This window comes from Hypanus sabinus, chromosome 23, assembly GCF_030144855.1.
Source record: "Hypanus sabinus isolate sHypSab1 chromosome 23, sHypSab1.hap1, whole genome shotgun sequence".
Lineage (NCBI taxonomy): Eukaryota > Metazoa > Chordata > Chondrichthyes > Myliobatiformes > Dasyatidae > Hypanus > Hypanus sabinus.
The window spans coordinates 11,782,489-11,805,625 of NC_082728.1; the positions used below are offsets into that span (position 1 = coordinate 11,782,489).

A 23,137-nucleotide genomic window follows, 5' to 3' on the forward strand; every position below is an offset into this window, starting at 1 on the left:
CGCACACACATAAACACACACACACACACAAACACACACACACACACACACACTCACACGTCCACACACACACACACACGTCCGCACACACATAAACACACACACACACACAAACACACACACACACACACACACTCACACGTCCACACACACACACACACTCACACACGTCCACACACACACACACACACACACACACTCACACACGTCCACACACACACACACACACACACACACACGTCCGCACACACATAACACACACACACACACACACACACACACACACACACACACACACACACACACACACACAGAAACACATATCCACACAGACGCACCTCCCTCTCCCTCTCCCTCTCCCTCTCGCTCACTCTCACTACAAGGCAATTTTAAATTCAGTTCATTAACTCAGTCTAGAGTTAAAGGTAATGCAAATGTAAAAATATTGATTGGTGTCAGATTTGCATCGAAGCATACAGTGAAAGGTGTCCTTTGTGTTAACAACCACAACACCCAATGATGTGCTGGGGGCAGCCAGCACATGTCGCCACAAGTTCCAGCACCGGCATAGCATGCCCACCACGATGTTCATCGAAACATAGAAAATAGGTGCCGGAGTAGGCCATTCGGCCCTTCGAGCCTGCACCACCATTCAGTATGATCATGGCTGATCATCCAACTCAGAACCCTGTACCTGCTTTCTCTCCATACCCACCCCCCCCCCAATCCCTTTAGCCACAAGGGCCATATCTAACTTCCTCTTAAATATAGCCAATGAACCAGCCTCAACTGTTTCCTGTGGCAGAGAATTCCACAGATTCACCACTCTCTGTGTGAAGAAGTTTTTCCTCATCTCGGTCCTAAAAGGCTTCCCCATTATCCTTAAAATGTGACCCCTCGTTCTGGACTTCCCCAACATCGGAAACAATCTTCCTGCATCTAGCAGGAAGATTCAACAGAACAACGATAAAATCCAGCACATAACACGGAACAACACAAGCAACTACGACAACAGAATCAAACAAGACAAAAGCAGCTAAACAAGGTCCCATTCCCACCTTCCTACCCCCTCACACACACACACACACACACACACACACACACGGACCCCCAATGCTAGGACTGGACCCTCTGGGCCTCCAGTGCTTGGCCTGGGTTCACTAATGCCTTTTTGGGAAGGTATTTAGTCCCATTACACTGATAATTAACGTTTCCGTTGAAAAGTGTAGGATGTTTAACTGCGTTGGTCCAAAGATGATGAAAAGTTGCCCAAATTTGAGTGTAATGTTTCCATTAGTAAGGTCCCTTTGCTGTGGATGGAATTGTCTTCCTCACACTGAGATACATCCCTTTTGGAGAACCTGCTGTGGAAATTAAAGTTAATGATACTGACTGTCAGAGCTCCCCACAGGGCACCACAGTAATGTAACTGTGTCTGTCAGAAGTGTGTACATTCTCCCCATGACCATGTGGGTTTCCTCTAGGTGCGTTCTGTTTCCTCCCACAGCCCAATGATATATAAACTGGGGTCAGTATGCTATTGATGTGCCGTGTTGGCACCAGATGCTTGGCAACACTTGCGGGCTACCCCCAGCGCATCCTCATGTTGGTCATTGACGCAAACGATGCATTTTACTGTGGGGATCCATGTACGTGTGACAACTAAAAGTTAGTTTTTAGCCTTAGAGTTTGAGCATTATGTGCTATGTTGTCTAGCTGTGTATTGCCCCTTTAAACAACATCACAGACTCTGCTTACCACTGGCTTTGCTTCACAGAACTTTTGGCATTAAGACGTGGACCATTAACAAAACTGACTTCACTCTCCTTACCCTCCTTACGTGCAGTCAAAAAACTGCGGTAAGCGACCTTACACTCTCCCTTGCATTACAAATATTGCTCTCCATGCACAGTCCAGATAAAGGAAAATAATCTTCAAAAGACACCCTACTTCTACAAGTTTCCAGGGAGATTTACTTCGCAGCAGATGGCCACAGCAGGAATCTGAACAGCGAGCAATTCCAAAATGGTTCTTTAGTTGCATTTTATCAGCACAATAATTCTTCAGCAGCGGAATGCAGGAGGTTAAGGCAGATTGCAAAGAGTTGACATCATTGGAGTCAGATTGTGAACTTGCTTCAGCAGCCCTTGATTCTGAATAACCCCACGTTTATTCTTTAAAGCACAATAGCATCCAGTGTTGTGTGTAGGAGGTCCACCCACAAAGGGAGCCGTAGGTCAGGTCTGCTGCACCATCATTTGTGGATTAGCACAAGTATCAGGACTGCAATCAGTGGAATTTTCTTTAGTAGGATGTCAAAGGGTGTAGAGAAGAAGTATGGGTGACTCCGTGCAGATCGGTGTAATAGCAGAACAGATTTGAGAGTAGAATATTCTCCTTCTGAAACTGCAATCCTAAATTGAAGGGGTTTTTTTTGCCAAGAACCAGACTGGGTGTATCCTTGATTTACCACAGTCTATCTTTGCTAGAACCTCCAAGAGGACCACAGCCTTGTCGCAGGTTTTGGAGGCGCGTGTGCCTCAGTGTCCCGCAGAGCTATGTCAAATGGAGTCAGGGTCACCCATGCCAAACAGGTCAAAGGGTAAAGGACAGACCAAGTCCTCCAGGTTCAGGGGTTCAGCTCGGGAACAACAACCCTGACCTTTCAAAAAGAAATTGTTAGAGGAACAGTTGATGAAGAATCCTTCTAAATCTGTGTGTGACAATACAGAGATGAAGGACCTTCATGCCAGCACATAACAGGCAGTAAGGATCTTTGCTAGAGATATTTCATGGAAGAACTGCTCATGGTTTACATCACAAAGTCTTCACTGTTGAGAATTGAGACAACAAATCTCTAAAAATGTTCAAATCTAATCAGTAATGGTTTTATTCTTGTCACACGTACTGAAGTACAGGAAATAACTTTGTTTTGTATGTCATCCAGACAGATCAATCCCCACGTAGACACAATGGAGACTGTGAATGCTGGAAATCTGGATCAATGCACACACTGTGCCAGCGGAACAGGCAGCGACTATGGAGGAATGGACAGTTGACGTCTTGGGCTGAGACTCTTCATTAGGACACATCGTTCAAACAATTTCCCTCCACCGTCCTGCGTTCTTTCCTTTTGTTCTACTTCAATGTATTTATCTTTGGAAGAAGAGACTCAGGCCAAAACATTGACTGTTTGTTCGTTTCCATAGATGCTGCCTGGCCTGCTGAGTTCCCCCAGCACTGTGTGTGTTTGCGTGTGTGCACGTGCATGTGCTACCTTGGATATCAGGCATCCCAGAATTTCTCCTGTTTACATTTGGAATGTGTGTTTATTCCATACATAAATACCTGTATGTCAGAGTGGTCCAGGATGAAGGATGTAGTACTACACTTACAGAGAATAGTGCAGTACAGACAATAAGCTGCAAGGGCCATGATGAGCTAAACTGTGAGATCAACAGTTAATCCAGATCACATAACAGCAGATTAGAAGCTGCCCTTGACCCCAGTTCAAACGTCAAAGAAAATTTATTATCAGAGTACCTGTGTCACCCTGTTCTACCCTGAGATTAATTTTTCTGAGGACATTCCCTGCAGCACAAAGAAGTACAATAGAATCAGTGAAAAACTACACACACAAACAGCCAAGGTGCAAAAGAAAACAACTTCCATAAATACAAAGAAAATACAAGAAAAACAAATAATAAATAAATAAATACAACCGATAACATGAGATGAGTTTTCAAGCTTTTGTGTCTTCTGCCTGATGGAAGGGGGAAGACCATAGACTGCCCACTACGAAGAGCAGTTGTTCACTGGGCACCACATGCTAATCTCTGCAACCTCATTCCTGCGCTCTCCCGATATTCAGGCTAAACAAACTTGTAGGTTAGGTGGGGTACAGGCACTGAAACTGACAGAACCCAAATGGTTCCCATGTCCTACCTGTTGACTTTCCCTGACTTACCCTCCTGAGGGTAATGGTTCAGTCACACTCTCTGACTTACCCTCCAGGGGGTAATAGTCCAATCACACACCCTGATTTACCCTCCCGAGGGTAATATTCAAATCACACACCCTGACTTACCCTCCTGAGGGTAATGGTTCAGTCACACACCCTGATTTACCCTCCTGAGGATAATATTCAAATCACACACTTTATCTTACCCTCCTGACGGTAATGGTTCAGTCACACTCTCTGACTTAACCTCCTGGGGATAATAGTCCAATCACACACCCTGATTTACCCTCCCGAGGGTAATATTCAAATCACACACCCTGACTTACCCTCCTGAGGGTAATGGTTCAGTCACACACCCTGATTTACCCTCCTGAGGGTAATATTCAAATCACACACCCTGACTTACCCTCCTGAGGGTAATGGTTCATTCACACTCTCTGACTTACCCTCCTGAGGGTAATGTTCAAATCACACACTTTATCTTACCCTCCTGAGGGTAATGGTTCAGTCACACTCTCTGACTTAACTTCCTGGGGATAATAGTCCAATCACACACCCTGATTTACCCTCCCGAGGGTAATATTCAAATCACACACCCTGACTTACCCTCCTGAGGGTAATGGTTCAGTCACACACCCTGATTTACCCTCCTGAGGGTAATAGTCAAATCATACACCCTGACACCCTCCTGAGGGTAATGGTCAAATCGGTTCAGTCACACTCTCTGACTTACCCTCCCACCATTAAACCCTTCACACTTTAGACATTGAACTAGCAGGAGGTCCATGATCACAAAAGGGCTACTTATTTGACCTCATCATTAACGGACTCTCTAGCCTCTAATCTGATGGCTGCTTCTGCTGAACCCAGCCTGTGTCATCTTCATCCAGCAGAACTATCAGTTCATCCAGTCCCCTTCTCTCGGGGCTAAGTCTTATTATGTTTACCCTTCTCCTTATCTTACATTGTAACAGTCTAGGCAGTCCAGAGGAGATTCCTCAGGCCAGTTCCTAAAGTGAGAGGGTTGTCCTAGCAAGGGAGACTGGGTGACTGACATAGAACAGTACAGCATAGTACAGGCCCTTCTGCCCACAATGTTGAGCCAAACTTTTAACCTACTCTAAGGTAGGTAGGTTCCCTTAGGTACACTGTCGTGCAATTTTGAAAGAAAATTGGTTGGTAGGTTGCTTCAAACATCTTAGAGAACTTACCACAGTTCTTCTGCAGACTTTGATTGTCTCTCTTCCTCCTGTCTCACCAGGTAATCCCAGGTAGCCTCGATGATGTTGAGATCAGAGTTCTAGGGTGCCTAAGATTTTTGCACAGCACTGTATAAACATTATCAATGATTTGACTGTGTAATCAAGTCATTACACATGACTGTGTAATAGTTTGATCTGTGTGACCAATAGGCAAGACAAGTTTTTCCCTTTATCTCAGTACCACACGGTCCCTTCCAGCCCAGAAATGTGACAATAATAAGCCAATTCTAAATTCCAAATAATGTGTAGCATGATCTCTCAAGTTGGGTGTGACGTTCACCTATAGCTGTGAAGGGTCCCCAGTCGCCACTGGACCCTGACCCTGATCTGTCAACGACCATGCATCAGCCTCCCCACACTCACACACGGGCATTCTCCATGAAGGGAATAATCCCCTAAGTCAGGGCTTCCCAATCTTTTTCTTGCCATGGCCCAATACCATTAAGCAAGAGATCCACAGACCCCAGGCATTAGGGATTATTGTCTTACTGGAGAATGCCTGTGCGTGACTTTGTTTAACGACGGGAGGCTGAAACATGGACTGCTCCCTCACAGTCATTGACAGATTGGGTTCAGAGTGCCAGATGACTGGGGACCCTTCACTGCTACAGCCTTCCCCCACCTTCACTGCCGTTGTGATGTGTCACCATCTTCCACCAGCTCCACCACTGAGGAATCGGTTGGATTGCTCTTTGTCTGGAACCTCCCCCTTGACCGTACCACCATGGGTGATCCTACCGAGAGCTAATCTCCAGACATCATTGCTCTCTGGATCTCTGAAACTCACAAACCTCCCTGCCATAACAAGGTGACAATCCTCAGAGCTACGGTGTACGAAATGTTTTGCGCAATCCCTAGTTCCCACACAAGCAAAAGCAATCGTCTGTCTGGACTACTCTGAATTGCAACCACAGGTCCTCTGATATTATTGTACAGGTATTAAAAAGGTTCCTCTGTGTTGGACCCTTTAAAATGATATTTAGTGTAAAGATCCCACTCAGAGATTAATTCCATCTTGGGCTGAACTGTTTAAGGACTGAGTTTGGAATTTAGTGATTAGAATGTCAGAGGAAAGCTTGATGATACTCAGATAACCAAAGCAGAATAAAGTTTGCAGCCAAATTATAAAGACCTCTCTGTCACCATTATTTAGATTAGCCAGAGGTCACCTCGCAGGCCAGAGTAATGCCAAGAAATACTTTCCATTGTTGGGATTTTTGTGGGGGCTTTTGGCATTTTAAATGAAACAATAAGTGAGCTTGCGGGCGTTCGCTGCAGCCTGTGGTGTGCACTTTGCTAACACTTTGCTCGCTGGTCTGCAAAAGGAGATAAATTTCTCCAAGCTCTTCTTCATGAGAGCATTGGCCAAAGAAAATGCTGGGCAGCTATCCATTTCATCATACAGTGGTACTTTGCTGGCAGTTGAGCGTAATTATAGTTTTGGAGTGGAGAGAGGAGAGGGGTGATATTCGTGTAATAGAGTCCAGGAGCTTTACTTGTTCTCCGTGTAGGACGAGGAGGCAAGGAAGCAGCAGGACCCAATTCAACACAGGATTCCATGCACAAGTGAAGCTGAAGACTGAAATAGCTTAAAGATTCATCCCATGGTTAACCAGCGATTATGTAAGAGGATCTTTCTGGTAGCTGGTATTTAGCAAAAGCTGTGGTGTTGCTGCTGAAAACAGAACTAGTAAACAGTAAGGAAATAATATTTACTTTGCCACCTTCTTGGCTGTCCAGCAAAGAGCGATTTGCTGTCTTGAAACCTCCTAGATGGCCGTTACTCCAGAAGAGTTACATTTGACTAAAGGTAAGATGATCTACAGAGCTCTTGGATACCAAGAGGGAGGGTTATGGTCTGGTTGCCTGTCGATGGAACTAGGCAGAGTAATAGTTTGGCATGGACTAGATGGGCCAATAGTTTTTGTGCTAATGCATCATGTAGTTTTTAATAACACGATGACTCTATCTTAAAATAGATCTTAGGAAAGGCACGGGGAAGATCAGGAGAAATAGAACCAAAAGTTTTTACCTTGTTATATCACTTGTGGCTCTGGACAGAGAGAATGAAAATCATCAAAGATCGATCTAATCTCATGAAATTACTTGTATGTAATTACGTTCAAATCTCACACATAAAAATCTTCAAAGTATTGTCAGAACTCCCTGAAACTTTAATGAAAAGCACTGGCCAGCTGTTTTCATTAAGTTTTAGGTCTGTGGGCTCAGGTGAAATTAGATGCTTTCCCCACTGTAGTGATGTTAGATAATGACACTAGAAGGTTAAGATCCAATGTTTCAGCTCTGCTGCTGTCATTCACTTTTTTGGCCCGATGATTTCATGAGACCAAGACTAGTCTACCTCAACGCTGTTGTTACCACAGTTTACTTTGTCCATTCTTCTATGTGTGGCATTCAAATGTCTTCCTGGAGCCAAATTTCTCCTCCGTTGCCTCGGTGACTGTTTCTTCCAGCATTCTTGTCTAAAAGTGCACCAATCAGTCTTAGCTGCAATGCTGTGCTCCACAGAGGTCGGAGAGAATGGGTCAGAGGTGAGTTGAAACTTCACTTTGGACAAGGGGTGGAGAACACCAACAGGGGCAAAGAGAGAACGTGGGGATGTAAAGTTGATCCTGTGAAAAATATTGGCACCTTGTGTCTAATGGTGGTCATAAAACACAAGAGATTTAGCAGATGCTGGAAATCTAGAGTAACACTTACAAAATGCTGGAGGAACTCAGCAGGTTGGGCAGCATCTATGGAAAGGAATAAATTGTCAACGTTTCGGGCTGAGCCCCTTCATCAGGACTGTCCTAACTTGCTGTTTAAACAAGTCAGACGAATGGAATCTTGGCTTTTGTTGAAGAGACTGTGGTGCACTAAAAGAAGGGAAGTTTTGTTAAAACTTTACAGAGTAGTGAGATGGTGTCTGAAACACTATTATATTTAAGGAAGGATATCGTGCAGTATAAAAGAATATTTTAAAAAAGGATATTATGGGATGGCTACCAAACGTCTCTACCAAAGGAGTTGTAAGGTGCTCCTTCCCTCCACTAGCTTGGGAGTCATCCTTGTGCAAGGTGTAGCACCTACTTAGCCACTCCCCACCCCGATCAGGGTCAAGTGAAGCCATGGGGGCAGGTGGTGGACGGTCATACGAGCAGCCAGTGCAGATCACAAGTCCTGGTTATGTGACCACTGACGCCAGACAGACGATCTCTGAAGAGTATTGATAATGGCTGGGATGATCCGTCTTGTAAAGACGCTGGCTGGAAGAAGCCAATAGCAGACAACCTCTGTAGAAAATTGCCAAGAACAATCGTGGTCATGGAGAGAGAAAAGAGTCTGAGAAGCTTCAGACCGAAGGCAAATGGAAGACCATGACCTCCCACATCATACAACATGGCACATTATGATGATGTTGCTGACTGTTGTGCAGAGAAGCTTCCCCCTGGGATGTAGGGAAGGTTAAGCAGGTTGAAGCTATACTCACTGGTATCTGGAAGAATGAGAGGTGACTTTAATAAAATACAAAAGCTTCGGAGGGGGTTTAAAAGGGTGGATAGTGAAAGAATGTTCCCTGTGGTGGAAAGTGGGGATGTCTTTTTGGAGTCAAGGGGTTGCCATTTCATTTGGAGATGATGAAGTAGCACATGAAATGAGGTACTGCTATGTATATGTTCTTGCAAAAACGTGGCTCCAGGATAACAGCCCATGCACCATCAATCTTCAGACCATGCCACTCAGGGTATGTAGTGTGTTCTGCACCTTCGCACCAGGGGAACAGTGTTTCATTCAGCAGTATACTGTGTATGACTGAATGACAATTGAACTTGAACTTAAACTTGACTCAGAAAGTCATGGATCTTTGGAATTCTCAACCCAGAGTGCGAGAAGACAGTCATTGAGTGTATTGAGGAAGAGACTTGGCAGAAATTTGAAGTGTTAGAGGTTGACAGAATATTAGGAAAGCTAGAGAAAAAAGTTGATTGATTAGTCCTGATATTACTGAATGACACAGTGTGGTCAAGGAGCTAATTAACTTATTCCTTTTTCTTACATACAGTGGACACTTTAATAGGTACACCTGTACACCTACTTGTTTTTGCAGATATCTAATCAGCTAATCATGTGGCAGGCAGCAGCTCAATGCATAAAAGCATGCAGACATGGTCAAGAGGTTTAGTTGTTGTTCAGACCAGACATCAGGATGGGGAGGAAATGTGATCTAAGTGACTTTGACCGTGGAATGATTGTTGGTGCCAGACGGGGTGGTTTGAGTATCTCGGAAACTGCTGATCTCCTGGGATTTTACAGAGAATGGTGGGAAAAGCAAAAAAACATCCAATGAGCAGGAATTCTGTGAGTAAAAATGCCTTGTTAATGAGAGAGGTTAGAGGAGAATGGCCAGACTGGTTCAAGCTGACAGGAAGGCCACTGTAACTCAAATAACCACACATTACAACAGCGGTGTGGAGAAGAGCATCTCTAAATGCAAAACACAGCGAACCTTGAGGTGGATGGGCTACAGAAGCAGAAGACCATGAAAATATGTTCAGTGGTCACATTATTAGTTAGAGGAGGTACCGAATAAAATGGCCACGGAGTGTATATTCGTAAATGAAACTGATTGGATAGCATTGCCTGGAGCCAGCATAGAGTTGGTGTATTGAATGGCCTTCATTCCACATAGATTCTGTATGTGCAGCTTTACTGTGAGTTACCACAATGGATTTGGGGTTTAAGGCAGAGGACTGACCTGGAGTCTAGCCCCCGTGATCAGCAGACCCCAGGATGAATTTTAACCCCGTAACATATCCCAATGGCCAATCTTGTTGCTTGCACCTTGACAATGAGTCTTGGGCTAACTGGCCATGGCATGTTGCGCTGAGCTGAGGGTGGTCACCGATTTCACCGTAAATCCCCAGACCCTTTTCGGCAGGGTAGCTGCTCACACCCATCGCAGGAGCTTGCTTCTGTGCTGGACCCGATAAACCCCTCGGATGTTGTAGCATCGGGCTCAGAGCTGACTTTCCAGCCTGCGTCTCTGAGCGAACCATCTGTCCGTGAGTTCTCAGAGCCCCAACAAAGAGCTACAACTCCTCCGGCTGAGTGAAAAAATGAACAAGTATTGATGTGGGGAAATTCAGGAAACTTAGCCATCTCGTTAGGTAATATCTGATGAAGGATAGATTTATTATCCAGCCTTGTACTCTCTTCCCTTTTATCGATACCTTAAACCCCTAAACGTCATAGAAAATCTTAACTTATAGAGAGATACAGCATAGAAATGGGCCCTCCGGCCCATTGAATTCAAACTGGCCAACTGAACTTTGATATCGGTTGGCGCAGCATTGTGCTCTATGGTTCTATATTCTGCACTCATCCCACATTAATGCCATTACTTATTCTCCCTGCGTTCCCCTGAATGTGCCCAAAGTCCAAAATAGCGGTTAGCGCAATGCTCTATGGTACAGGCGACCCAGGTTCAATTCCCATCACTGCCTGTAAGGATTTTGCACCGTGTGGGTTTCCTCCACGGTTTCCTCCCACAGTCCAAAGACACACTGGTTAGTAGGCTAGTTGGTCATTGTAAATTGTCACTTGATTAGTCTAGGATTAAATCAGGGGTTGCTGGGCAGCACAGCTCGAAGGGCCAGAAGGGCCTATTCCACACTGGATCTCAATAAATAAATACTATCGCTGTTTCCAGGCACGTATGAGCTTTCACTGAACTGGACCCAAAGTCAAAATCAAAGTAAAGTTTATTACTGAAGTTTGTTATGTCACCTTATACGACCTCAAAATTCACTTTTTTGCAGGCATTCACAGGAAAATAAAGAGATACAATAGAATTGACCAAATTCCTGATACTTGTAAATGTATCTGGTGAATAAAGTTCATCTTTGATCCTTTGTCAATGATTTCTGGACTGCCTTTTCCAGATTTTATGCAGGTAAATGTAAACTTCAGGACAAAAGGTTTTGGAACTGGAGGCCGTAGGGAAACGAGGTCTGTTGTCTCTGTGATCCCTGCAGCGGCAGCAGGAGCTTGTCAGGCCCCGTGGAGGCTCACAAAGCTGAAAGGCAGGAGGAGTTGCAGAGTCCCTGAGAGGTGAACGATAAAATGAATTGCCTGGCTCACGGTGAACAACAAGGCCACACAGTTTGCTCAGTGGAGTGTAATAAGCAAGTGTAGATGTGACATTTCATCGCCTAATCAAGATGGGGAATAACACCAGTCATTAACAGCATAACTACCGGCTTGTCAGATCAGGCAGTGGCTGATGCAAAGCTTAAGTACTGTCTGACCGTGAACTACTACATATGTACCATGAGGGTGACATTTATTTTGCGTGCAGTGGTCCAGGAAGAATGTATGCGATGGTGTAACTTGCATCAACAAGTTGTTTCAGCCAAAGGAAATCTCTGTCCCTCTCTGCAACAACACTGGGACTGTGAGAACTCAATAAGTTCTTCGTCTTGACAAGTAATGTTAGATCTTTATCAGTCCAGAAGCAATACACATTGCTGCACATTTTCTCTGTGATTAAAGATCACCAATCATAGGGCACCCCATTTTTTGGATCTTGCCAACCTGTACTCAGTTATTTCCCCTCTCAACGCCATTGTCTTCCTGCCTCCCCGTAACCTTTGACACCCTCCCTCATTTGTAATTACTAATTTTCAGCCAAGACTGAGACTGTTTTCACTGTAGGTTTTATGGTGATGTGAGAAATTGGGCCAAGAGGTGAGCCTTCAAAGCAGTGGACACCCATTTAGTTTACTTATTGAGATACAGCGCAGAATAGACCCGTCTGACCCTTTGAGCCATGCCGCCCAGCAGTCCCCTGATTTAACCCTGGACTAGTCACAGAACAACTTACCAAATAAGCTACCAACCAGTACATCTTTGAACTGTAGAAGGAAACCCACGTGGTCACAGGGAGAACACACTGTGGTGGGAATTGAACCCGGATCGCTGGTACAGTAAAGCATTGTGCTAACCACTACACTGCCATGCCACCCTCATAACAGCTGGAATCCACTGAAAGTAATCGGCTAAGCAGGTTAATTGTCCAGTTGGAATTCATATCTGGGAAGATGATCCCAACATGTCCACCTTCCTCCTCCTTCCTGTTAGTACTCTGGTCTCTTCTCACTTTGATTCCCATTGCTCCCAATGTCCTTTATTCATTCTTGACACACTAGCATTGCTGAGTGTATTGCGAATCAACCGCATTGGTGTATCTGACATACACAGATCAGCCTGGGGTTTGCACAGATGTATATTGCTAAGGTTTGCATTGCTGAGGAAGGACTTTCATTTTAAATTCCAGGTTTATTTAACTACCCGTATTTAAATTGCTGCTGCCAAGGCAGGATTTGAACTTGTGTCTCTGATCCAGTGATGCAGGACTCTGGTTGCTAGTCCGGTAACTTAACTGCAGTGCTACCATGTTCCCAAGGAGGAGCAGTTGACGAAGGCAGCAGTGGAGTTGACGTGCACTGAAAATGGTCTAGGAGGGTGGGAGGGTGGAATGGGGCTCATTATGCTGGTGTTGTTCTGTTGTTTAGGGGCAGGATGTGCTGGTGCCAGAATGTGTGGTAACCCCAGCACATCCTTAAGCGTGTTGGTTTTCAACCCAAATGACGAATTTTGCTGCATGTTTCAATGGACAAGTGATAAGTAAATCTGAATCTAAATCTGAATTTATCTCTCTATTTGAAGAAGTAGCTTTGGCTGTCAACCTCACTTCTATTCCTTGTCACCCTGATGCACTAAAAGCAACAGTTTAGGTCCCATTTGCCTTTAAAATGAGAGAATTGCATTTAAAATGAGAGAAAGTCAACATGATTTGAGGGTAACATGTATACTTCAAAAACAAAGGATAAGAACAAATGTAAAAAAATCATTGTATTTCAGTCAGAGGGTGAATCTATGGAACAGTTGTAAAAATTTAAAAACATGCACTACACCTAACAAGTTTTTTTAAAAATTTTAAATTATTTAATGAACAAATATAAAATACATGATTTAAAATGAATGGGAGTAACATAAGTAAATGATATTTGGAATTGGATTTTGTGTTAAAATATTATGAAATTCTTTCATTTTTGATGTGATGACTGATGCCAAATATGCTGTTGTACAGTATAAGTGAGAGGGGTAGGCGTAATAAGCTGTAGCTTCAGCCTACACCCTTTCGGTCTGTTTTAAAGTATATCTATGTGATTTTGTTGTAATTTTGTCCTATGAAATCATCGTTATGAAATCATTGTTGTAAATGATGCTTTTTTTTATGTTTGTGCTGACCGAAATGAATTAATTTCATTCATTCATTCACCATTCGATACAGGAGCAGAATTAGGCCATGCAGCCTTTCGAGTGGATAGCTTATATTTGTTACCTGAAGAGTCTGATTGAGCTGTTCCTTCTTAAACGGTGTGGCCTGTAGCCCCGGAAGAATCATTTCTACCACTTCTGTTGCCTCACTGCTGGGTTAAAAACTCAATGCAAAGCACCAATATCTTTTAGTATTAATAATTTGAATGCATGCAAGTTAGGAGATTTTGATTCAAGATTCAAGTTTAATGTCATTTTCAATACACAAGTGTAAAGGTGGACAAAATAATCATTACTCTGTATCTGATGCAGCGCAAAAAAAAACAATAATAAAAAACACACAATAAATGTAAGTATTTAAGATGGTTTAGATACATGGATTAATGTTAAGCCCATAAATTGGTGCTAGGCACAGGAGTGTCTGTATATAAGGTGACTCTGACAGGAAATGATAAAGTTGTGGTGTTGGGGGTGGGTTAGTGAGTGGAGGTGTTGTTCAGCCTTACTGCTTGGGGAAGGTAACGGATACATTGGCCAGTTTTGTTGACCCATTGTTTGATTCCTAGTTATCAAAAACTGCTTGAATACCTTCAGCTTAAGTTACACACATCTGGTATTGTGTTTCTTACACTATTATACAAAGGATGTGTTCCACTTTCTTTTGTGAAGTCAAATTGTTTGAAGGCTTTTGAAAGCTCCCTTTGAATGGATTTCTTCTCTGTTTCATCTCCTCTAGTTCCAGAAAATCATGGGATACCCAGATCCATCTGCCGCAAGCAAAGACTAATGTGGCTCTGTTTCTGCCTGCAGGAGTTTGAAAATAACGAGGGTGAGGACTACACGGGAGAAATCTCACCCCACACCACCTCCTCCTCGCAGAATGGGCCTGAGGTGTACATTCTGCCCCTCACGGAGGTGTCGCTACCTGTGTCGAGCCAGCCGTCCACAAGATCAGGTAAGCGGGCCCATATCAGGACTCCCTTTGGGTTAGTGCGCGTGATAGTATGAACTTTAACTGTTGAACGGGGAGATGTTTTAAACTGCTGCAGATTCTTTCCCCAGGCAGTTAATCTGATCAACCATTCTCATTAGCCCCCCTCCCATCCACCTCTATTACCTCAGCCACTGCACTACAAACACTTTAAACCACTTTTTATAATGCTGTTTTACATTGTAAATGCATGCTGGTATTTATGTATTTATGCACATTTTATTCCATACCTGTACTTTAATTTTTAACTTTATTTTTATATAATTCTTCACTCTTTACAATTGTTGAATGTTGTTGATTTTGGTTGTATGACCAACACACCACAGCAAATTCCTAACACATGCCAATGTATATGGTGAGTAAACCTGATTCTTGGTCGACTGGCTGTAAGTGACCTGTTCCTAGAAGCTGAGCAAACAAGCAACTTGTATCCAAACTTTGGAATCATAGACTCACTAAAAAATACAGCACAGAAACAGGCCCTTCAGCCCATCTAGTCCATGGCAAGCCATTTAAACTGCCTTTTCCCGTCAACTTGCACCGGGACCATAGCCCCCCATACCCATTCCCTCCGTGTACCTGTCCAAACATTGAAACTGAGCTCTCATCTAGCACCTGCACTGGCAGCTCATTCCACACTCTCACGACCCTCTGAGTGAAGAAGTTTCCCCTCATGTCTCTCTTAAACTTCTCACCTTTCACCCTTAACCCATGACATTTGCTTGTGGTCCCACCCGACCTCAGTTGAAAAAAGCCTGCTTTCATTTGCCCTACCTATTCCCCTCATAATTTTAAACACAAAGTGCACTGCAGATGCTGTGGTCAAATCAAGACGTACAAAAAAGCTGGATGAACTCAGCAGGTTGAGCAGCATCCATTGAAAGAAGCAGTCAACATTTCGGGTCGAAACTCCTCATAATTTTGTATGCCTGTATCAAATCTCCCCTCATTCTCCTACGCTCCAATCAGTAAAGTCCTAACATAGTCAATCTTTCCTTATGACTCAGGTCCTCCAGTCCCAGCAACATCCTTGTAAATGTTCCCTGTAAATTTTACTGTCTGTGCTGGGGCTAAAAATCTTAGATAACGTTGGTGGCCTTGAGTTTGCTGGAGGAATTTGGTGGTATACTCAGAAATGTAAGATGCATAGAGTGATATAGCAGTGGAATAGGGTCTTCAGCCTATTAACTCCACCCCTGACCATTAATCACTTATCAAACTGATGCTATATTACTCCTATATTTTGTTTGATCCACAATCTCCTGATCTTATCACCTAAAACCGCACCCACAAGTGGCAGTTTTCAGCGGTCAATTGACCTACCAACCCATTCATTGGTGGCAAACTGGAGCACATGGAGGAGACCCATTCATTCGAAAGGTTCAAAAGTTCATTCATTATCAAAGTATGTCTGCAGTATACAACTCTGAGAATCTTCTTCTTCAGATAGCCACGAAACAGAGAAAAACCGTGGAAGTCATTCAAGGAAAAACATCAAATCCCACCCCCTCCTGCACAAAAAAAATGTCAGCACGATCATCAACCCCACAAACCATCCTGCCCTACACAAAATAAACTAACAAACTGCACTGCATGGCAACCCCCAAGCCCCCTCCCCTCGCACAAAAACTAACAACACTGCACCAAGGAAGGAGGAATGAAAGCACAGAATTTAGAATGCACAGAGTACGGTTTGCAGTGAGAACATGCGAACTCCACCCAAACTACACCCAAGATCGGGATTGAACCTGGACCTCTGACACTGTCGGGAGTGGCTGTGCCTCTGTGCCAGCCTAAACAGCTACTGCTTCACTTCAGTCCAGACCTTTCACTGTCATTGATAGCCAGCCATGTTTAAAGATTAACTTTATCTTTGAAGGTAAAAATAATCTTCTAAAGAATAGTTTTATTTGTTACACATACATCAAAAGCATAATTTTGTGTCAAATCAATCAGTGAGGATTTTGTGGGCTTCCAGTGCCAACGTAGGAAGTCGAACCTTACATCTTTGGAATGTGGGGAGGACTAGAGCGCCCGGAGGAAACCCACACGGTCACGGGGAGAATGTACAAACGGTGGGAATCAAACTCCAATCTTACAGCTGGCTGCTATAGAGGGTTGCACTACCCACTACAGCTTCCGAGTCCTGCCTCTGCTGAAGGCTGCATCTAAGACTCCTACCTGATTCTTTGACCAGTGATCCAACAGAAGCTGCCTCCACACCCTGAGCACGTTATCGTACAAATGCCTGGTGTTCCTGGGCGGTTTCCGACTTGGCGGAGTACCGGGACAGCTCCTCACTGATGGAGGCCCAGCTTGTTTCTGGTTCCCAGTGCACATCGAGATGATGTTCCCCCAATTTATAATGACCAGTGTGTGCAAAACTCTTGTGCTGTGCAATCTTTTGTCCAGCAACAACAACATGTGCATGCTAAATAATTTCTTCACTAAAAACAGTATAGCTAAGCCAGTTCTAAAATCTGTCGACAAATCATCACAAACTCCACAATGTCGACATTGCCCACATCAGAAACCAAAAAAGGAAATGCGATTGTGTATGATCATGAAATATACTTAACATTCCGTCGAGGTAGAGGGTGACAACCTTTTGTGTGTGCAGTTTAAATTCCTTTGTGCGCTAATAGCAAAAGATGTGTGCACACGCACACGTTCACACCTTAGAGGGAACATTGGAGTGAAAGAACTAACCTGGCAACACGGACACACATGTCAATATGCACAGTTGTGGGTGAACTGTGCATTCACTGGCTGTTACGCACAGAGATTTGTGTGTTGTACTCGTGTGCACACACACACACACACACACACTCACTCACTCACTCACTCACTCACTCACTCACTCACTCACTCACACACACACACTCTTCAGCAATAGTATTGCTCTGAGAGCCGACACAATGAGCTGGGGAGATCGGTCTCCTCACAAGGTGCAGACGGGACTGGGCAGATTGTCATGATGCAGCCCTGCGGCTTTCACTGTGGGTCTGCGCACCACTCCACCTCGCTCTAGTAGCATGCTGACAACCACTGCTTGCAGATTCTGAGCCCAGTTCCCAAGACAGAATCTGAATTTGCTGCTAATTAACAAATAAGGGAACTAAAGTGCACAGACAGTGTAGGAATTTGGAGCAAAGAGGGTTATCGTTGTCCTTCAACCCGTGACTCAGAGGCTGACCAGTGTTTGAAGGGAATGGTGTCAGTACTAATCAACACAGGACTCTCTTTATCCCAATTTGAACATATTAAAGTAATATCATTCTACAAGGCCAGTCCAGTTCAACTCTTCCCTACTTTAAAATGATAATGTTTTTAAAATCAAGAAACATAATAAGCCAGAACGTGACCCAGAATTTGCCAAACCAATGGAACTGTGTCATTAGCAGCTAACATGTTCCAGAGAGCCTTTCCACATTGATGGGAAATTAGTGTGTTCAGATGGCATGAGTTCCTATTCATCACATGGGCTTCACTGCTTTTTGAACTTATGTCCCGCACATTGAAAGCCAGAGGTCAGAGATTAGCTGATAACAGCACATCCTACGTGCTTTACACTGAATCCCGTGACTGTGACTCACAACCAGGATTATCAGCACTTGCACTGAGGGGCCACAAGATCCCCACAGACAGCACCCGAGTTCAGGATCGAACCTGGTGCTGTGAGGCAGTGGTTGTACTAACTCTACCACAATGCTGTCCCTGTTTTTTTTTTACAGGGGTGGGGAGGGTGTAGCTGGGAACTTTGGACAGATAGATCAGCAACATTGTCCTTGGAAGGACAATCAATGTGGAACTCGGGGAGCAGGCACAGAGACCCTGTGGCTTTAGCTAAGAGTTAGGAACATCACTCCACAAGTGTATAAGGTTATCAGCAACCTCTGGAAGGCATACATGGAAAGGCTGAAGCCTACCACAAGGCCTTTCGTGAAGCACACTTGCATTTCATGGAAAAGGAGTCTCTCGGCATGGTCAGTTGCCAAGACAAAGTGGCTACCTTGCTCTCTGCGGTCATTGGCTTTGGATCTTTTGCTGCTAATGCTCTGGCAATGAAAAGAAAATAGAATCTTGAGCAAGCTTTGAAGTAACTGCTTGCTTAATAAACCTTAGCCTCTACATTTAGCAAGAAATTAATTGTGAGGTCTCGTCTGAAATGTGCTGGGGGGATAATCACTACAGAATGTAAACTTACACTGGCTGGCTAAAATGTTATCTGGAACATTTGTTCTAATTCCTCCTTCGGTAGCTGTCTTCCTGTGGTTCCTTACACGGCATTGAAAGTAGCTGCATGAAACAGAGGCTAGAACAGGGCAGCTGACATTTTTGTCATAATCAACCTTCTGCCTCTTGACATACCATCACCATGTCTGGGTTAGCCAATTTAAGAAGTTAAAGCTTCCTGCTTAAGGCCATAGAGTTATACTGCACAGAAACCGGTTCTTCCACCCAACTTGTCCAGACCGACAAAAGTGCTCACCTGAACAAGTCCCATTGCCTGCATTTGGCCCATATCCTTCTAAACATTTCCTGCCCAAATACCTTCGAAATATTGAAATCGTACCCACTTCTCTCTCTGACAGCTCGTTCCGTATACCCATCACCCTCTGTACAAAGTTCAAAGGAAATTTGTAGCAAAGTACGTATCAAAGTCACCATATACAACTCTGAGGTTCAATTTCTTGCAGGCATTCACAGTAGAACAAAGAAATACAATAGAAGCAATGAAGAAACTGTGTCAGTGCCAAAATACTGGCCCCTTGGGCCCTCTTGTTGTCCTATCTTACATTAAATCTATGTTCTCTAGTTTGAGAGTTTCCCACCGTTACCATCTATCTTATCTACAACCCTCATGATTTTATGAGCCTCTGTAAGATCACCACTCACAGCTTCCTTCACTCCAGGAAAAAGAGTCCAGAAGACTGTAAGATACTGGAGTAGAATTAGGCCATTTTGGCCCATTGTCTCTGCTCCGCCATTTGATCATAGCTGATCCTTCTCCCTCTTAACCCTAATGTCCTGCTTTCTCCCCATAACCTTTTACACCCTGACTTATCAACCTCAATGACCTGGCCTCCACAGCTGCCTGTGGCAACATATTCCACAGATTCACCACTCTCTTGCTAAAGAAATTCCTCCTCATCTCCATTCTAAATGGACTTCCCTCTATTCTGAGGTTGTGCTCTCTGGTCCTAGACTTCTCCACTGTAGGAAACATCCTTCCCTCATCCACTCTATCTAGGCCTTTCAACGTTCAATAGGTTTCAATGAGATCCCACCCCCCTCAATCTTCTAAATTACCGTGAGGACAGGTCCTGGGCTATCAGACGCTCCTCATATAATAAGCCTTTCAATCCCTCTAACCAGGCAGCATCCTGGTAAATTTATTCTGCACCCTCTCCAAAGGCTCAGTATCCTTCCTATAATGGGGCAACCATTATTGCCTCTCATCTTCACTGCTGTAATAATAAGTCCCAACTCCTGTACTCAATGGTTGATTGAAAGGATAATTGACATTTCCAAACCTATGAGCCACTAGCTAATCTAATCTTTTTAGTGAATGCACGCCATCATAGTTATATGTTAATATGTTGCAAAAATGTACAGGCGTTATAAATTTCTGCATATGGCTTTGCATGATACAGGAAGTGTGTTTTGGGGGACAGGAGGGCTCTACAACGGGTAGTTAATACTGCCCAACGCATCACCGGCACCAGCCTACCCACCATCGGGGACGTATACACATAAGGGTGCTGGCAAGGGGCCAGTAACATCATGAACTACCCAACCTACCCTCCTCATGGACTGTTTGTCCCACTCCCCTTGTACACAGCACCCACAGCTGAACAGCTAGGCTCAAAAGCAGCTGCTTTCCCCAAGCCTTCAGCTTGATCAACACCTTCCAACACCTAACCCCCACCCCACCCCGTCACCTCGTGTCACTTCATGTACATACAATCAAGCCTATGTATGTCAGTGTGTTTTATAGCATTGTTTTTACACACCCAGTGGCCACTTCATGAGCTACCTCCTGTACCTAATAACGTGGCCTCTGAGTCGATGTTTGTGGTCTTCTGCTGTTGTGGCTCGTCCACTTCGAGGTTCGATGTATCTGATCCGGAGTAACTTGATCTTGAATCCCTGAACTGTTTTTTAATGTATATGCCGTGTGTGCTCCGAAATGCATAAAATACTGAATATTTATCATCTGGGTACGGCTGGGAACTGCAGCTTGACCATTCTGAGGAGAGCCTTCCTCTGAGCTTGGTGATTTGTCTTCTGCTTGCTCTTCGCAGTGGAAGCCTTGGGTGGTAGCAGGGCAGCGATCAGTGTGTTCTGATGCTTTATTCACTCTTTATTCCCATGTCAGTGGAATGCTGGAGCTGTGCTGCGTTCTCCAGCAACCAGCTGACCACGCTTGCGCAAGTCAGTCACAAAGAATATATTGCTGTTAGTGCGTGCACTCAGAAACAGGGGTGGAGAGTGCCAGGAGGAGGGATAAGTGCCCCCTCTCCCTGGCGAACGACTGGTTCACTCTGGCTCCGACGGCAGCAGACTGCCGGGGGTCTCTGCTTTGGTGTCCACACCGTCCCCAAAAAAAAAATTGTTCTCCCGCTCACCTGCCGGGTGGGATGGCAGTGACCTCCACGGTGCCCCTCTTCTCTCTGTACATCGTGGGCTGACGAGTCCGGGGTGGTGGGGGAGGATCGCCAGTGGAAAGGAGCAGAAGCGGAAGGCGGTGATAACCTTCCTGCGTCTATTTACAGGGCAGTTCCTTCACCAGACGGACCTAGGCCGTCAGAGTCTCCTATACCTGAAGGAAGCGGGTGTCGGCTGGTTTGGAAAGGTCAGTAGGATGTTGCTTTTAAACCTGCTACTGTTTAACCTCCTTCCCCTTACACTTAATGCAGAACCTGAAAATGTCAGAGTCAAATTGGTACATTTGTTATCAAAGTATTTTTATGTCTCCATGTCTTTTGTAGATATTTACAGGAAAATAAAGAAATTCAATAGAATTTAAGAAAAACAATATGTGTACATTAGTCTAGAAAGTGCAGCAAAAGACAGTAAGCATGTGTTAGTCGGTGTAGAGGGCATTTCTCATTGATTTCATTCTAAATCTCTAATGGGAGGTTGGTTTTAGACTTCACAGAAGGCATCAGAAGCCAGCCAAGTCCTGCCAGCTTGTCAATATGGTAAGTATAACATTTAACTGTGGTGCTGAACATCTGCTCCCGTGGCTTATACCTTATGGCAGAATTTACCTTTCACGTTTGCAAGGGCTGCTGACAACTTACCCGAGGGCAGAAAGCAATCGCACGTCAACTCTCCTTCCGTCAGCGGACTTCTTGGCAGTGAAAACTGAAACGCCTCAGATGCTGGAAGTCTGAAATAAAACGCAGCGGATGTTGGGAACACTCGACAGGGCAGGCAGCATCTCTAGGGAGACAGAGGGGCAGAGTCGATGAACCTCGGTCTGAGTCATGAGCTGTTTTTGTGTCCGCAGATGTGGCCTGACCCACTGAGTGTTTCTGGTGTCATCTGCCTTCATTCCCTGATGATGTACTTCCCACGACAGGGAAAACATACAGACTTCAGCTTTGCAGCTGAGTAAGACCAGGAGAGTTTGTTAGCAGAATTATTCCTTTGTTTTGACCAGGAATTCTTGTTTGCTTCCCACTCAGACTGCACATCCTATCCCAAGTCAGGATAGTCAAAGTCAAAGTAAATTTATTATCTAAGTGTGTATCTGTCACCATATACTACCTGAGACTCATTTTCTTGCAGGCATTTACAGGAACGTAAAAGAAATACATTAGAATTTATTAAAACCAATATATAAAGATTGACAAACCAATGTGCAAATATTAAATAGACAGATAGATAATGCTAAGTAGCAAGGTTGTTTAATCAGTTCAGAGTTGTGGTGAGTGAAATTATCCACGCTAGTTCAGGAGCCTGATGGTTGAAGGGTAATAACTGTTCCTGAACCTGGTGGTGTGGGACCTAAGGCTCCTGTATCTCATGTCCGATGGTAGTGGTGAGAAGTGAGCATTGGCCTGGATGGTGGGGGTCCTTGATGATGGATGCTGCAGTGGGGAGTGCTTTCCCTCTGATGGATCGGGCTGTGTCCACCACATTCTGTAGACTTCATCATTCTTGGGCATTGGTATTGAGGGGCAATGATAGGATTAGTCATCCCCAGCAGGGTCTTCCTTGTTTGTAGTGAATACTACTGTAGATACAGGGTAGATCAATATAGCGGTTCATAGACACCCTACAGCTGATATTGTGGACAGACTGCTTCTGTTTGTAATTTAAAGGCACTGGCTCACCTATACCAAAATGATAAAAATCTATTTGGGATATTAAAAATAAATCTGGCCCAATCAAAATGATCTGACCTTTATCATCTGCGCCTTAAATGCAAGGGATTCTGTAGATGCTGGAAATCCAGAGCAACACACACAAAATGTTAGAGGAACTCAGCTGGTCAGGCAGCATCCACAGAGAGGAATAAACAGTCGACGTTTTGGGCTGAGACCCTTCATCAGGACCTGATCA

At 44.3% G+C, this 23,137-nt stretch overlaps 1 protein-coding gene across 5 annotated transcripts in view; it reads left to right on the forward strand.

Annotated features, from left to right (window-relative positions):
* aatkb (apoptosis-associated tyrosine kinase b) overlaps positions 1-23,137 on the forward strand; it is a 327,637-nt gene that overhangs the window by 236,480 nt on the left and 68,020 nt on the right. For all 5 annotated transcript variants that reach the window (XM_059948385.1, XM_059948388.1, XM_059948386.1 and 2 more), the window contains 2 exons: positions 14,380-14,524; positions 21,340-21,419. In XM_059948385.1, the coding sequence (XP_059804368.1) occupies positions 14,380-14,524; positions 21,340-21,419 (225 nt within the window). The remainder of the gene's footprint in view (positions 1-14,379; positions 14,525-21,339; positions 21,420-23,137) is intronic.